Source organism: Solanum stenotomum, chromosome 9 (genome assembly GCF_019186545.1).
Source record: "Solanum stenotomum isolate F172 chromosome 9, ASM1918654v1, whole genome shotgun sequence".
Classification (NCBI taxonomy): Eukaryota; Viridiplantae; Streptophyta; class Magnoliopsida; order Solanales; family Solanaceae; genus Solanum; species Solanum stenotomum.
In genome coordinates this window covers 16,899,339-16,916,761 of record NC_064290.1, presented here as the reverse complement: position 1 = coordinate 16,916,761, position 17,423 = coordinate 16,899,339, and the positions used below count along the sequence as shown (strand labels likewise).

The 17,423-nt window shown below is 38.4% G+C and overlaps 1 protein-coding gene across 4 annotated transcripts; it reads right to left on the bottom strand.

Moving 5' to 3' along the window:
• Nucleotides 1–629: 629 nt before the first annotated feature.
• LOC125876789 (O-fucosyltransferase 35) lies at nucleotides 630–16,816 on the bottom strand. Of its 4 annotated transcripts, none has more exons than XR_007447541.1 (10): nucleotides 16,095–16,816; nucleotides 15,326–15,493; nucleotides 15,170–15,242; nucleotides 15,012–15,082; nucleotides 14,834–14,922; nucleotides 3,115–3,247; nucleotides 2,734–2,966; nucleotides 1,436–1,912; nucleotides 1,031–1,296; nucleotides 630–947 (listed from the first exon to the last, which is right to left on the bottom strand). XR_007447541.1 is itself a non-coding variant. In XM_049558043.1 (9 exons), the coding sequence occupies exons 1-9, from the start codon at nucleotides 16,593–16,595 to the stop codon at nucleotides 1,098–1,100; spliced, it is 1,944 nt and encodes a 647-aa protein (XP_049414000.1). In that variant the 5' UTR covers nucleotides 16,596–16,816; the 3' UTR covers nucleotides 630–1,097. The 4 variants fall into 4 exon arrangements, 2 of the variants coding, with proteins under 2 accessions (XP_049414000.1, XP_049414001.1); XR_007447542.1 differs by having other exon boundaries at nucleotides 630–941; XM_049558043.1 differs by having other exon boundaries at nucleotides 630–1,296.
• Nucleotides 16,817–17,423: the final 607 nt, after the last annotated feature.

The following is a 17,423-nucleotide window of genomic DNA, read 5'->3' as shown; positions in this document are numbered from 1 at the left end:
GTGATTTGCTTTTTTGGACCTCATTCCCCTAATATTCCAAAAGATTGTACTAATCATGGAATTCTACGGGAGGGTTTTGTTTTGTTCTCTACTTTTGGAAGTTGAGCTAGCTCTTTCTTAGAATCTTTTTTCTTTTTTCCTTTGTGAAGTTCTGCCTCCAGAAGCTTTGACACTAATCTTTTGTTTATAGATTCATTTTTTTGAATCTGTACGAATTTCCCCTTTCTATTAAGAGAAGTTCCAAAGTCTAGCAAGTCAACATCTTCACTGAGAATAGCATCGGGACGTTCTGTTGTTGGGGAGACCATTGGTAGCATAATCTTAGTGATTCTCATCCCCGATAGAGATGTTACCAATGTGCCCATTCAAGATTACAATCAAAATGACATTTATATGTTCTGCAACCACGTTGAATTGGTAAGAGCAACACCTGTCGTCTCGTATTTAAAATTCAAGTTTTGCAGCAAGGAAAGTGTGAAAAAACATAAAGATGGTCAAAAAAAAATTCAATCTGATAACTTCTATAAGTATGGCTATTCAATAGAGAAACAATTCAGTCTCAGTCTCACTCTCACACAAGTTAGAGTCGGCGGTAAGAATCTTCACTGACAATGTCACCGCATTAAAACTCATCTCAAGCAATTTAATAGAAAGGAGGCCAGAAAAAATGTGTGATTAACAATGTAATTTGGTCATTTGTATCTCAAGAAATAATACATTCTATATCAACCACCCACAAAACTTATCATTTGGCTCTGCAGGGTGCATACACTGCCGTATGTAGATATTGGCAGCACCATCCTCCTTGCCAATAAATTATCGTGTAAAATGTCCAATTAACAAAAGGACTAATGTCTTGTATGGTTGAACGGTATACGTAACTCTGCACCAGCAGCAAAATGCTGAATTTGACCTTGATGGTCTGCATATATACAAGTCACCTGTTTCTACACAGGGAGAAGTCCCAATGAGATGAATTCTTTAGTAGAGACTCGATCCACATGCTCTTAAAACATATGCATGGCAATACCTCCCATAATGTCCCAAGCCGAACTCCAAGGGGATCAAGAGACTACGTACTTTGTGTTCAAACTTTGCTATCTGTGGGTTTTCTCGCATATACAGCCAGGAAGGGAATTAGCATAAAAGCTCTCTTCCAGCTTCGGGAATTCACCTGGCTCTCTCATATAAGGAGCCCCAGAACGAGTCTCGTGAAGCTCTTTTACTTTGGAGCTGAACTTCTTCCACGAGATCATACCATCATCGAGTTCATCAACTAGCTTCACAAAATTCATCCTGCAAAAGGATGATTAGATTCCAAAAGTTACGTTGACGAAGGTGCTTTGATTTGGGAATATTGCATTCTCGTAGTTTGACAACAGAAAATCTGTCTAGCCAGATAACAAGGGAATAGGCAGATCGCAAGAATAATTACCTGTCCGGATTAATAGTCTTCTTGAAGTTCTCAAAGCGCCTATGACCTTGCACTGCCTTTGCCATATTTCCATCATATGTGTAGACAAAAACATCACTCTGAAGAGCAACAACATAGTCCAAACCAGCCAACATGTTTTGGTGATTCTTGAAAGGGTTCAATTCCTCCTCTGTTGAAAGAGTTGAATGGGAAAAGATGTTTGGGAAATTCTCCAGAAGAGGTTGCATGCTTCCATTCCCATATGCTTCACCAGCCACCAAGTAAATCCTCGTACTGGATGGGAATCCCAGCCCCTTAAGCAGAAGGGCAGTCTCCCTGGGGGTCAACGGGCAACCACCAAGCTTTCTTCTTTCTGCACCATCGATCTCCTTTTCCTTCCAATGGCCAACCTCATAACGCATGCTACGGAGTTCTTCATCCTCTTCTGCTGTCAAATTATGACTGCAGCCTGTAAAAGCAAGCATATCCTTCTCGTATCTGCAAGTAGCATCATAAACTGCTTATGTGAAAAGGATTCAGATCAACAGTTTTAACAGACTCTGCTAAGATAAGACATCAGCATTATAATTTGTGCAATGTATCTGTTAAATTAGGTCTTAGGCCTAACTCACACCCCAAAAGCTAGCTCAAAGGGAGGAGGATTGCCCAAGCCTTATAAGGAGTCCACCCATCTCATTAACCACCGATGTGGGACTTTTGTCATTCTTTAACAGTATCATCCAAATGACTTTATATCCATCAAAATAATTGAGAAACAAATTGAACTACATTTATCTGATATTACAACTCTGCAGCTACAAAAAGAAGTTCAGTCAAAGCCGTTGCTTTAAGAGTGCAACAGTCCTATAAGATTAGAAGTAAAACTAAGATAACTGTGTCCAATTAAAGCATCAAAGTATGAATCCTGATCCTGCAAAAATAATGACCTCAAAGTTACATAACTTTCTTAGATAATTTTGTCATAGTTCATTTACAGTGGTATACAGAGAGCTAACACAAGCATAATGATACAGGTATGACGTGGTCTAGTAGCCATTTTTTAATGTATTTTGATTCAAATGAAGAATCAAACTAAGCTAACACAATGAATGGCATGTCTAGTACATCAACTGGCCTGATCCTTCAAATGAAAAGTGGTATCCAGAATTTTTCCTCCTCTTTTTTATCCCAAGAGATGTTCGACTCGCACTATGTTTCATTTTATAATCCTAGCATTAATCAAAAGTAATGACAAACAATAACAGAGTTGTATGTCACTATAGCTCTAACAGCTATGAGAGAAAGAGGCTGCGACTGACCTTAAATGCAGAGCAAGATAAGGATTACCATCTTGTCGCATCCTCGAAACCAAAATCCTTCCCAAAGTTTCAATGGGGGCCGAGTATTTTAATGCTTGGTAATTTACACGGCATCTCAGCTTCTGAATAGAATTGGGTATCCCATTGTTGGCTATCCGAGAATCAGTGTGAGTAATATACATTACTTTGTGCTGCTTCAGTAGAGGGAGGACCTCTGATTTATAGTAACTAACCTGATCAACTAAGAGAATCATGTAAGTATAGCAGGATACTCATCGCCACACCATAACATTTGGATCTGTTGTTAGTTTCATACTTCACTCAAAGGAGTACTCACAATCAATATCAAAAATACCCATATAAATCAGTTAAGCACTTCACCTTAGACCAGGATATAGGTGTTTTGTTGAAAGGCTCAGTTCCAGCAAATTCTGGTGGTAATGTCTCAACAATGTGGATGTCATCCTTTAGAGTTTCAATAAAGTGCTGCCAATTGAAAAGATCTTTGAAGCCACTGCATTTAGGAAACAAAGGTAAAGATCAAGGGGAGCCAAGTCAATGAAAAAAACATCTAAAGTTATCACTTAAATCGAACAAGATAATATAGATGCAAAGCATTTGTGAATAAAACAATCATGAGCCCCTTGTTTATTCTATTGTTGCTGATTGGCATTGGGGGAAAGGGTGGAGAGGACGATGTTCACATAAATTAGATAAATCAAATTGTGTCGCATCAACCCGTTTGAATTTTTAGATGAGGTGATTAACGGTTAGATGGCAGCAAAGGTTCTTGGTTCAAGTCTCAGTGGAACCACAGAACAAAATATTTCACATGCTTTCCACAAAGAAAGGAAAGATGAAAAGAAGATAAAAGCAATCTTCAAGAAGATAAAAGATGGCCCAATCTTTGACTGCAAACACTGTCAGTTGGATTTATTAATATCTAGTAAATTAATAGCTGCATGTTTTCATTACCACTGATTTGCCAAGTTTAGAACACTATACCCAAGTCTTTTATTTTTTGTAGCTACTTTGGCCACTCCAATGAGAGTTGAAGTAGGCTGCAGATGGTTGTTTTGCTTCAAAAGTTAAGATGACCAATGTGTACAGGTAAGGTGCACTAGCACCCATCTACCTCTGCTGCAATTCTGTTATTCATGTATGGTGGTGGCAAATTGGGTAAAGCCAGGGAACATCAGAGGAGTCCTCAATAGTTGGAATAGTGATGGTAATGCAGCAACAAAGGAGGAGAGATGGAAGAGTGTCCCAGCATGCATATGGTGGACTGCATGGAAAGAGAGAAATCAGAGGTGTTTGAAGACAAGAAGAATGGACTTCAGAGCTTCAAGATGAATTGTCTAGAGTTGTTTTATTTTTGGTGTAAACAGAATATTTTAGTCCAAGCAGAAGATATCTTGGATGTTTTAGATTATTTGTAGGAAATAGAGGTGATAGGCGGCAATATGATTAGTCTGTAATACCTTTTGAAGGGGAACTACATATTTTGGATGTAGTCTACATGTGAATATATAGATTACTGCTACTATCCTCAAAAATAAATGTATGGTGGTGGCAAATGGGTGGGTAGAAAACAGATTGAGCAAAAACAGTCATAATTCAACCCACCCATATTTAACCGGGCTAAAAATTAGGTTTATAAATGGGTTGGGTAAGATTGACCCATTTTATATAGGGGTTATGAAAACTTCTGTTGTTAGATTTTATACATTACCAAATATGAATTTAAGCATTATTTTTGTTAATAGCGAAACTTTGATAATAAACGTATTCTAAAAGTAGCACGTTTGCAACAATTAAAATATATCCGATGAAGGCACATCAGTGTAATGCTACTATCAAGTTAGTAATATTATAACCTTGAAGAGTCACCAAATAGGTAAACTGTTTAAAATAATATATATTGTTAGTATTTCTATACAATTTTCAAACTTGATGCTAGTTTTTTGACAATTTATTTAATTTTTGTACAGTTCAAATTATGATTTTAGACATTGTTACACTAAGATCAACATAATTATTTATTCAACTAGGATTAGAAAAATAGGGTCTATCTTTACTAATGAGGAGTCCGCCAAAAAATCTGAATTAATGTTGAAATTTGAAGAGATGATCAAAAAGGAGATCTCCGGGAGACAAAAATCAAGGGCTCTATGGCTGAAGGAAGGTGATAAGAATACTAAATTCTTTCACAAGATAGCAAATGCACATAGGAGATACAACAACGTTGATCAACTTATGATACAGGGAGAATTGAATCAAGAGCCAAGCAGAATTAAAGGGGAAATTGTTGAATATTATAAAAGGTTGTATAAGGAATCATCTCAATGGAGACTTGAGTACATAAATGTGCAATGTCCTAACCTAACAGAAGAAGATAAGCAGGCTCTACAAAGCAACTTTGAGGAAAGTGAAGGGCTGAGATGTTTGAAGTTGTGTGCTTTTGACAAAGCAGCAGGTCCAGATGGTTTTACTATGGGTTCCCTTTTTTTATTAAAATATTGGGATGTGGTAAAGCAAGACATCATGGACACCTTTCAAAACTTCTATGAACATGAAGTTTTTGAGAAGAGTTCCAATGCAACTTTTATAGCTCTTATACCCAAAAAGAGAGGTGCCAAGGAGTTGAGGGACTTCAGGCCAATTGGTCTAATTGGTAGCATCTACAAACTTATCTCCAAAGTTCTGACTGAAAGGCTGAAAAGGGTGGTGGACAAGTTGGTAGACTCACAACAAATGGCTTTTGTTAAAGGGAGACAGATAATGGATGCAGTTTTGATTGCAAATGAAGCAGTTGACTCCAGAAATAACCAAAAGAAGTCAGGTGTCCTATGTGAGTTGGATATAGAGAAAGCTTATGACCATGTTAACTGGAAATACTTAGTGAAGATGTTGAATCTGATGGGTTTTGGGAAGAAATGATTGAACTGGATTAAAGCTTTGCATATCAACAGTTCGATTCTCAATACTCATTAATGGTAACTCTGCAGGTTTCTTTCAAACCCAAAGAGGTCTCAGACAAGGTGATCCCTCGTCATCTTTTTTGTTCCTGATTACTATGGAGGGTTTAAACAACATGATAAAAGTTGCCAACTTGAGAGGGTAGTTAAGGGGTTTTGATGTGGCCAGAGAAGGTGCTGAGAGACTAGAAGTGACACACTTGCAATATGCAGATGATACCCTGATTTTCTGTGATGCTGAGGAGGAAGGAGGAACAACTGAAGTATCTAAGAGTGCTTCTAGTCTTATTTGAAGGTATTTCTGGTTTGCATATCAACTGGAGGAAGAGTGTGTTGTATCCCCTAAATGAAGTAAACAACATGAGTTGTTTAGCATCAATTATGGGTGGTGAAATAGAAGTTCTGCCTACTATATACTTGGGAATGCCTTTGGGGGAAAATCCAAGTCCATAGACATATGGAATAGTGTGATTAAGAAGTGTGAGAAGAAATTGGCCAAGTGGAAGTCTCAGTACTTATCAAAGAGGGGTAGACTGACCCTTATTAATTCAGTACTTGATGCTTTGCCAACCTATATGATGTCCCTGTTTCCTATCCCACCAGGGGTCATTAAAAGGTTGGATCGTATCAGGAGGAAATTTTTGTGGCAAGGCAACAAAGAAAAAATAAGCTTCCATTTGGTTAAATGGGAGGAAGTCATGGCAAGCAAGGAAAATGGAGGTCTAGGAATAAAGAATCTGAAATTGCAAAGCAAGGCTCTTAGTATGAAGTGGTTGTGGAAGTATGCAAACAACAACCAGATGCTATGGAGGAAAGTAATTGGAGCTAAATATGAAGAAGAGGACAACTGAATAACTAAAGAAGTAACCACTCCTTATGGGACTAGCCTCTGGAGGTCCATCAAAAGCTTGTGGAATGAAGTTAAAAGTAACTCAAAGGCAAAAGTAATGGATGGGAGTAAGACCAGATTTTGGAAGGACATTTGGCATGAGAAAGGCAACATGGCAGATCTCTTTCTAGACATCTACAACCTAATCATGTTTCAACAAAGCACTATAGCAGATCTATTGTCACCATAAGGACGGAATTTCACTTTCAGAAGGAACCTTAATGATTGGGAAAGTGAGAGTTGCTGAATTTTTAAACACTGTGGACACTTTCACTGGACTACAAACAGGAGAGGATAAATTGTGGTGGACAGGAGATGACAAGGGAGTGTTCAAATCAACAAATCCTACAAGTTGATGGATCAGACAGATCAATAGTGCTCAAGTTGGCCTTGGAAGCAAATATGAAAGAGCAAAATCCCTGACAAAGTCTCATTTTTTGTCTGGTCAATGGCAAAGGAAGCAGTCCTTACAACAAGACAATGTTATGAAAAGGGGGATAACCTTGTGTTCCAGGTGTTTCCTATGTGGTGAAACATCTGAGACTGTTAACCATCTATTTTTACATTGCAAGTACACCCATCATCTATGGAGAATATTCCTAAGCCTAAAAGGCATCTCCTGGACAATGCCCAGGAAGGTGGCTGAGGCATTACTATGCTGGGAGGAAGCAGGTGTACATGCTAAGGACAAAGATAGATGGAGAGTTATCCCAAGGGCCATCTGGTGGGCTGTTTAGAAAGAAAGGAATTCAAGACGTTTTGAGAGCATAGAGAACAATGTGCAGAAGTTAAACTAAACTGCATTTTACTTTTAGTCTTTTGGTGTAATCAGTTATACTCTAATGACACTGTCTCTATAATTGATTTGCTAGACTCAATTTAGACGTAGAGAAGTGAAATCAGGAGCACACTTGTATATAAGGTTATAGTACAACCCATGTACTATTTTGTGATATAATGCAAAGTTACCAAGTACCAAAAAAAAAGTAGGGTATGTTTTTTTTTTTTTTTGATGACAAGGGAAACCCACAGCCGCTACCCTTTGGGTGNCTCGTGGAGGTAGAGAGGCTGTTTCCGAAAGACCCTCAGCTCAAGTACACCAAACCAAGTTAAAGGCGAGGAAAACAGTGCATACCACATACCATCCAATAAGAAAGATAGTAAATAATCAACAGAGGAGGCGGTAGCCTCAATAGAACAATGAGAGAAGTGAAACGCCGTAAACAACATAAGGCTATAGGTACCGCAGACAAGAACTGCAAGTGAAAGGCTACGACCACTACACCCGCTAGCAACCCATACCCTCGCGAGAAAGGACAGCACGCTAGCCCTACTAACCTTCAACCTTAATACGCGACCTCCACTCCTTCCTATCTAGAGTCATGTCTTCGGTAATGTGAAGCTGAGCCAAGTCCTGTCTAATCACCTCTCCCCAATACTTCTTAGGCCTACCTCTACCCCTCCGCGTACCCTCTACGACCAGCCCCTCACACCTCCTCACTGGGGCGTCTTCGCACCGTCTCTTCACATGTCCAAANATCCCTCTTAATTTCCAGATCCATCACCAAAAGCTTGTGTTAGGTAGTACAATTTTCACTCGGGATAACCTTGCAGTCCTTAAAAAAAAAAGTAGGGTCTATGTTTTTTTTTTTTTTTGATGACAAGGGAAACCCACAGCCGCTACCCTTTGGGTGCGCACAGGGTAAAACCCCCGCTCCTATGCAATAGCTCGCAAACCACATAGGAGAGGTAACCCGCACTAGGCAAGCCCGGTGCGATGAGCTCGACCCAGAAGGCAAACCCCTTGCTTTTGCTGGCAAGGGTTTCGAACTTGAGACCTCCAACATGGAAGTCCCAAGCCCAAACCACTGGGCCACCCCGAAGGGAAGTAGGGTCTATGTTTTAGGATGCAGATAGCAAAAAGCTACGGATAATTGCTTCAGAAGGTGGAGTATGACACATGGACATGTATGTATCCTCAAAGAGCTAATAATGGCATATATTTCCTATAAAACATGCCAGTGCAAACTATTTTTAAAGTTAAAGAAAAGACTTCTTAAAAAGTACTGGAGCAAACTCGGGAAAAACAACTGACGCAAAGGCCTCAAAAATCTCAAGAGTGACGCACACTAATTAAATCTTAACTAGTTACCTATGCAGCTGTGAGTGATTTAGCTGCAGACAACCCAAATCAGACCTGTGACTGACCAATTTTGCACAGTTTAAATATGGGTTGAACCCAAACTTCACTCATTATCAATGTCACTCACTCAACCTATTTAAATATGGGCAGGTAAGTGAAAATTGGCTTCATTTTGCCATCACTATTTCATCCACATAACTTTTTAAGAAGTCTCCATGTGGCTAAAGACGCCTCCACAATCTTAAGAGATGATTGGATGCGCTCATTGTAGCTAAGACTCAAAATTCTGGAGGGACCCACCAGCTCCTTTGAAGAAAATCATATATTTCCCCATCTTACGAGTCTTCCTTTTCTTTTCTTTTCTTTTTTGAGAAGGTGACTCTTCCTCTTATTTTCCCTTTCTTTTCTGCTTTTCTTCAATATTTGTTATATTTTCCTTTTCATTTTCCGTTTTCTAATCTTATTTCTTATGTAAAACTGACCTTACTCTATCTCTCTTTCTTTTTTATTTGATACCAAAAAATCTATTTGCAGCAAACTCCTAGGATCAACCGCAACCTTCGAAACTCGAGAATGATGGGTCTGCCCCTCTACCCTTTTAAACTCAAAAACTAGGCTTGTTTGTCGGACGTAGGCTACGAATTTGTGACCTAAGCCTCAAATCCTCTACCTTTGCCAAGTGAGTTAAGCCCTAAGCTACGCCTTACAATAACTACACCTCATTTACAAATATATTGGGATCGATTGGGAGTTTGGTGGGCATCGAGGGGATTCATGGTGGAATGGGGACGTCCAAGGAAAAGTGGAAGCCAAGAAGGTGGCATGTGCGAAGTTGGTGGAGAGAAGGATGAGGAGGAGAAGTGGACGAATAAGGAAGGGGATGGTGTGGAAGGAGGCAAAGTTAGCAGTTACGACGAGAAAAATAGCAACTTTTGAATGCTTATATGTAGAACTAACTTGGATCTTATCGATCTATGCCCTTTTGGTCTATGGGGTATCCCCCTTTTCCGCTTTTCTTTCTTTCATCTTCCTAATTCCAGAGGACAAAAGCGGAGATAAGAAGCTTCACAGGATAGCTAAGATAAGGGAGAGGAGGGATCGAGACCTGGACCTAGTGAAGTGCATCAAGATGAAGATGGAAAAGTATTGGTAGATGAGGCACTTATTAGACGGAGATGATAGTCTTATTCCTTAAACTATTGAACGAAAAAAGGGATGGAGATTGGAGCACTTTGGGAGGTGTTGTGGTTTTAGGTATTGTAGGTGTATAAAGATTGAGGAGGTTAAAGGTGTTATTCATTTGGATGCGTAGGGGGAGAGCAACTAGGCCAAACGAGATACCAGTGGAATTTTGGATGAGCGCAGATACACGGAATGGTTGACTAGTTGTTTAATATTAAGCTAGCTTACTTTGAAGACGGCAAAGATGCCAGAAAAATGCAAGTGGCGTATGACGATCCCGTTGTACAAGAACAAAAGTGGCATTCAGAATTGCAATGACTATAAGGGCATCAAGTTGTTAAGCCACACAATGGAAGTTAGGAGAGAGTGGTAGAGATGAGGGTGAGGAGGAGCATATCTATTTTCGAGAACCGGTTCGGATTCATGTCGGAGAGTTCAAGACTAGTAGAGAATATAGCGAGAGGAAAAGGGCCCTTCACATGGTGTTCATCTATCTAGAAAAGGCTTATGACAGAGTTCTGAGGGAAGTTTTTTTTTTAAGTAAAGGTAACTTTGTTTTAACAAAAAACTCATCAACAAAGAATGATGAGTATCATTTACGATCCACACATGGTGTGTGCACTTTCCTCAGTGAGGACTACCCAACATAAAACTTTACAAGTTACCTATGAAGTCAACTATGTCTATTATATCGCCTACCATATCTTGTTTACACCAAAAATAAAGTAAACTAAGGCATTGGATTCTAGTCTCCTGGTTGTTGGTCCCTTTGCCTTCAAAACATCTTAAATTTCTCTCCTTCCACAATGTTCACCAATCACAAGCTGGGATGGATCTCCTCCAATCTCCATTGGCATCTCTGCTGCCAATATCTTTCCAGCTAGGAATGGGTGTTTGGTCAGTTCGGTTCGGTTTTTCGGTTTTCGGTTTGGTAAAAATGTGAAACCAAACCAAATTGAAATAAATTTGGTTTGATTCAGTTATCACAATTTCGGTTCGATTTTCGGTTTAACCAAATTTAATAAACAATGATACATTTTCAAAATTCAATCACTCTTGTTCAATTTCTTCAACCTCTCAAGTTCTTACAACTTACTACAAGTCACATCCAATTCTACTGCTTTGCAAATGTTTTGGCAGTTCAAGAAAAGCTCAAAAATAGTTAGCAGTTCCCCTTCACAGAACACATGGAGAATAGTATCAATAGAGCAACAAGATCATCTAGATGCCATTTGATTTCAAAGCTTAGCAATCACCTCCTCTAAAAGGAATTTTCTTTAACAACCTCCGCATCAGGAATTAGAATTTGAAAGGAATTGAATTGTGCCATACTCAACAACAGATTTGTATCATTTCTATGCATAGTAATCTACTAGGCAGAACGCAGAAGCATTAGACATCTTGCAAGTATCAACTTGCAATTTCTATGCATAGTAATCGCATGTTGACTGCTACACGATGGCCACCGCAGTCTCTCAGTGAAGTTCTAAGTGTGAGATACAAACTTAGCCGACTAAGAAGAGACAGTGAGCTCAGATGAGAGTTGAGAGTTGTGAACTAACGCTGGACGCGATGAGCACTGACCAGTCACCACTCACCAGTGGCCTACGACTCTGCGAGACAATGACCGAAGCACTGAGCAGGGGCCCGCGAGGTGGTTGAGGACACTGAGCAGCGCTGCTTGCGAGCACTCAGCACTGCAATGAGCAGCATACTAGCCTGAGAAGTGAGAACTGAGCAGCGGGCAGTGGCTGCGCGACATCATCTGCGGTTTACTGTGTTTAGGTGACTACACCTTGTTGTTATTGTTACGGTTCCTTGCATATATGCTCTGCACTACTTTGCTATTAGTTGTCATGTTTTCTTTTTCATTACTACTTTGATTTGCTTGAGCCGAGGTTTTTAAGGAAATAGTCTCTCTCCCTTAGAGAGGTAGTGGTAAGGTCTGCATACACTCTACCCTCTCCAGACCCACTTTGTGAGATTTCACTAGGTTTGTTGTTGTTGTAGTAACAATTCCTTTTTAAGGATGCTTTGTCATGCGTTCTTTAGCATTTTTTCTAGGCTTATTCACACTGATTTTGTTTTTTGAACTGCTTTGTAAATGTGTTTACTTGAGCCGAAGGTCTATCAAAAACAAACCTCTCTATCTTCCAAGGTAGGGGGTAAAGTTTGTGTACACCCAACCCTCCCAAGATGCCACTTGTGGGATAACATTGGGTATGTTGTTGTAATAATAGTAATATTAGAAGTTCTCTAACAAGTCTAAAACCTATCCTAAAATAGTAGTTATCCCTATATGGATCGTTTTCTTCATTATGCCCTATTTTTAGCTAATTCTGCATTGGTACGAAGCATTTCTAGGACTTTCGAGACAAGTTGCTTCCATGGGAATACATCTTGCTCTATCTATTTTATCCACAATCAAGCTTTTCATCTATTTATTGATATTTTTTATCATAAATTGTGTTCTGCGCCATTCTTTTGGTGTAGAACAAACAATCTGTCATTTCAAATTTTTCCATGGAGGAATTGAATTTGCCTCAAGAAGAAAATAAAACGCCATATATTATGCATGTAGAAGAGAATGTGGGAAAGAGAAATATTTGAGTACTGGTAAGTTTGGTTTGTTATATTGTAACTTTTATTTGAATGGTGTTGTTTTGAGTATAGTTTTATCTGAATATAGTAGAACTGATTTGAATACTTGAATGAAGAGTCAAAAATCGGGGATATATGTTATTTCAATTGTGTGAAATATTTAAGAGATATAGAGAAACTGGGTATGAATTTAACTGATTTTGTTGCAAGTAAAGTTTTTAAAAGAAGAGAGAGAAATTGATGGTATAAATGGTTGAAATTGGACCTGCGGGTATAATTAAAACAAAATCCCTTTAAAAAGGTGGGAATTAGCATTTTTCCTATGATGGTGGTATACAATGGAATTTCAGTTTAAAAGTTGGATTTAAGAACCTAATATGGGCAGCGAGTGGAATTTAAATACACTTCTGTCATATTGTGTTAAGTGGCTTCCCTTATGGTATACTGGGTACTGGGTATATTTCTCAATAACATATTGCACACACAATTGTTACCCAACAAAAAGAGAAAAGTAGCAGCCCAAGGATGAGACTCTTTCAACTGCCTCAGCGTCTTGTATCTTAAAGGAGATCCTCCAAAATCGAATTGTGATGCCTCAGTTAACATTTCTTTCTTACCACTTCTATTTTAAGTTTCCCGAACCCGAAGTGTCATCACTACTAGCCAACTGATTTCTAGGCTAATAAACCTGTAAGAAAATTGAGTATTAGGCCCGTTCTTTACAATCTTCCTTTGAAGGAGGATTTTTCCATCATTGCATCATTCATAAATCATGCTATCTAACTCTAGATACTCAACATGCATCCGAAACTGATTTATCAGTCTCAGCCCTGGAGAGATGCTTCCATTCATCAAGTAGACACTCTTTCTCTTATCGTGAGCATAATTGTGTAACGTATATCAAGAAAAGGTTCCATAAAGAATACCATTCGCAGTCAATTATTGGTAATGTAACTGCAAAAATCAGATTACACTGTGGGCTTGAACAACACTAACCTCGTTTGTTTATTGGTCATAGGATCACAGAAAAGAATGACTACCGCTTTGTCTTTAACCTAACATGACCCTCTTAAAGACCATCAGACGGTGGATTCACCCATTCTACCTCATTTCTCCTTCAATGATTACTTTAAGAACAAGGGAACAAACTTCAAGTATTATAACATGACTCTCTTAAATACACCTTTTATGTTTTTGATGTCAATAAAAAAAAAAAAAAGAGATCTTCCTTCACTTAATTGTTTTTCTTCTCTTCTCCCAGATATATCTTGAAAGTTTCTCTCAAAGCTAGACGCATGAATTTGTTAGCACATAAGTGCTGCAACACGGGACCACCATCAACCATGTAAATGAGAAACTAAGAATCATCTAATGACTAAAGCTTCCCCTTCAACATCTACTAATGCACCTGCCAAAGGTCATCTATTTACTTTAGAATCCCAGAATTCTCATTTTTCTCCAGACCTAAGTTGCTCAGACTCGGGTGCAGGTGTCCGATACGGGTGCGGATCAAGAGGTCGGATCCTTCGTGATTTAATTTTTAAGATTCAGGGATATGGATCCATGTATGGATACGGGTGCGGGGATTCGCCTAAAAATAATTGAAATATCTAAAAATAGAGTTATAAAACCTAAATTATGAGATATTATGTGGAGAACTTGAGGAGAAATCTGGGAGATTAAAGGAAAAGGAGTGGCATAGAAATTTCTATATAAAAGGTATTCTATTTTCTACAATTTCACCTTAGCTTTTGTATTGATTAGAAAAATCATTAAAACTATCCACTTTCCCCATCGATTTTGGTCAAATTACCCAAAATTGGTTGACCAAATCGGACACAGATCCCACACCCATGTCGTTTCGACACGGGTGCGGCATCAAAAGTGAAGAGTCCGAGCAACTTAGCTCCAGACATATGAGACTGCGAACTTCATAAATAGAAGCACCTGTAACCAGAGTCCCGAACTTAGGACTCTATGTTGTTCTTTGATGCTAGACTTTTTGTCCATTCACAAGGGGCCCATATTTCCATAGTTTTGAGCTCTACATATGGATAATGATCTTTATAAGTTTTATACAAGAATGGGTCTGCTAAGTAGGGTGCAGTCAGTACACATTACACAAAAGGATCAACAAGAAACTACTAAGGTGAAAAACAATCCAGCACACATGATACATATAATTTTGGTTATTCAAACTAACTAAAGTATGTGCCGTGGGTGGTGGGTTTCTTCCATAACATTTGCCTATCAAAATAACCATTTCATAATGAATATGATTTCAATGAAGTGGTAAAAGCAGAGCACCTTTCATCCGCCCAGTAGGATGTATGATCAAGAGAAGGAAGTACAAGTGTTGCCTTCATGATTTTAGCAACAGCTACCATATCACAGATCTGCATTCTAGAATTATTTGTTCATCAGATGGAGATAATAGGAATCTTTAATAAAAGGAATTGAAGCGTGAAACCTATAACAACCAGACCCCAAATCTCATCTGATTTAAGCCACCATTTGCATTTATCAGAAGGTAACCATTTGTCTTTGCATCTACAACTGCCAAAGAAAGCAAAAAGGATGAGGGTAAGGTAAAAACAGTTAATAGGCTGAATAAAAACGAATTTCAGTTGTTCAGGTGTTTACGTTTCTGACTCTTTGTCCGCTCAATGCACTGAGTGAAATTTTCACTATTAGGCTTCAACCATATTTCTGAAAACTGAAAAGGGAAAAAGAGAACAACATTTAGAAGTGTTACTTCCTTTAGCACTAACAAGCTGGAAGATTTGTGATAGAACTTACATCTAGCATGCTATTCTGGTTACCAACAACACCCGATGCAACCATATTTAGAGTCTGTTCCAAATGATTCCGTTCTCCACTATGTTTGGTATCTCCTTCCATATGTCTATAGGCATGAGTGCTTTGATCCCTTAGACGTAGCTGACTGACCAGTGAGTCATATGAATCCTGTTGGGCAATGTCGAACATTTGAAAAAACATAACTTTACTGATGCAACTAGTCTTGATATTAGTAGAGTGCAGAACAGCAAAATCATTAGTTGCATTTTCAAAACAGAGACTTGGCTAACAAAGAAACTCGTGATTAAAATCTAACACAACCCAAAGCTATCTATCTGCCTATCTCATCATTTTCCTTCGTTCTCTATGTAACATATGTTTTATTTTACATGTTTCACCTAAAGCCTGATAGTTGCATCAAAGACGATACACACCGTTGTGTCACATCCCCACTGTCTTTGTTGCGAAAATTCGTAGGAATCATGTAATGGATACATTCAGGACCATATCATGTGAACAACCAACTAGATTGAAGGTTTACTACAGGCAAGCATACTATTAATAGCCAAAAAAAGTCGACCACTACTGAGAAGCAAATACCTCAAGAAGAACAGAAAGTGTTGCAGTTAATATTTAATCATTCAAAACTAAGTGTTAAATTAAGCTCCAATTGATCTTGAAAAACACCCAAAAACAAACCAAATTTGAAGGAAAAACAAATGAACACGGATGGGAGTGAAGAATTCCATTTCTAGAACTACAAAATAACCTGACTGTACGCAACTCTTTCAATAGCAGATCCAAACCATCCATAGGCACAAAACTTGAGAACACCCATAAACAAGCAGAACCCGCAAAACACCAAGAACATCCAGTGCCCCAACTTCTTCCTTCCTTTCAATTCCAATCCAAACCCAAAATCCACAGTCAAAGATTCCAATTTTTTCCTCAAATGCACCCTTTGGATAACATTACTCAAATGGGTATGCTTCTTTTCTCCTAAAATCTCATACCCATCAGCAATATTCGCATTGGTTTCAGATCTTGGTGAGTTAAGCGGTACATCAATCTCATGATGAGTATTCAAAGTAGCAGTACTACTACTACTACCAGTATTTTGGGCGTTTTGGTTAGTATTATTGGTCCTCTTAAAAGAATGAGCTCTTCGAGTCATTGGTCCAGAGAATCGTGGACTATTGACCCGCTGTGGAACGCCATCTGTGGCGGTGGAGTGGTGGTGGCTATGGTGGTTGTTATGATGATGACCCATTTCGTATTAACAACAATATGAATAAATTAGCTGTAGTTGTACGTGGTAACTCGTATGAATTGGCCAGAAAGTGTGGATCCAGATGGGTGAAGTGATATTATTGAAGATGAATAGGCATTAATGGAGAGAAAGTGGAAGAGATAGAAGAAAGCATACAGTAAAAAGGAAGGGAGAGTTCAATCATTGTTTCTACATTTAAATCTTCCCCCCATGGAAAGTTGCCTACCGGAGCCGCCATTTTCAACTACCTGTACACGCGGATGATTGAATACATCACCATCCCCTCACTCGTTTTCTTACCCCTTGTTTGGACGATTCTTTAGCGGTGTTTGACTAATTTAAATTCATGTCAGATAATTCATGCCGAATAGATCTACTAATGTTTTTTTTTACTTAACTTATTCTGTTGTAATAATTATTACTTAGTAGTTTAAGTAATACACTTAGGGGTCGTTTGGTAGAATGTATAAGAATAATGTTGAATATGATGTATTAGTAATGCATGCATTATTTCTTATACATTGTTTGGTTTGATGTATTGGAAATAGCAAGCCTTGTATAAAGACTATTAAAAAAATATTTATTTACAAAAATACCCCCACATTCTTTTACAACTCAAAATCTTGATTTATTAAACAAATGGACTATTTCGAAAGTTAATATTAAAACCATTTATGATTATGGTTGGTTTGATAAGATTTATAATAAGCAGTTGATTAAAACAACTGAACAATCCTCGGCGCTAAACTCGTCCGAACAAACTATTCGTTTATTAAATAAGCGTGATATTGAATTATATAAATCTCAGTATAAATTTTTGCATATTGG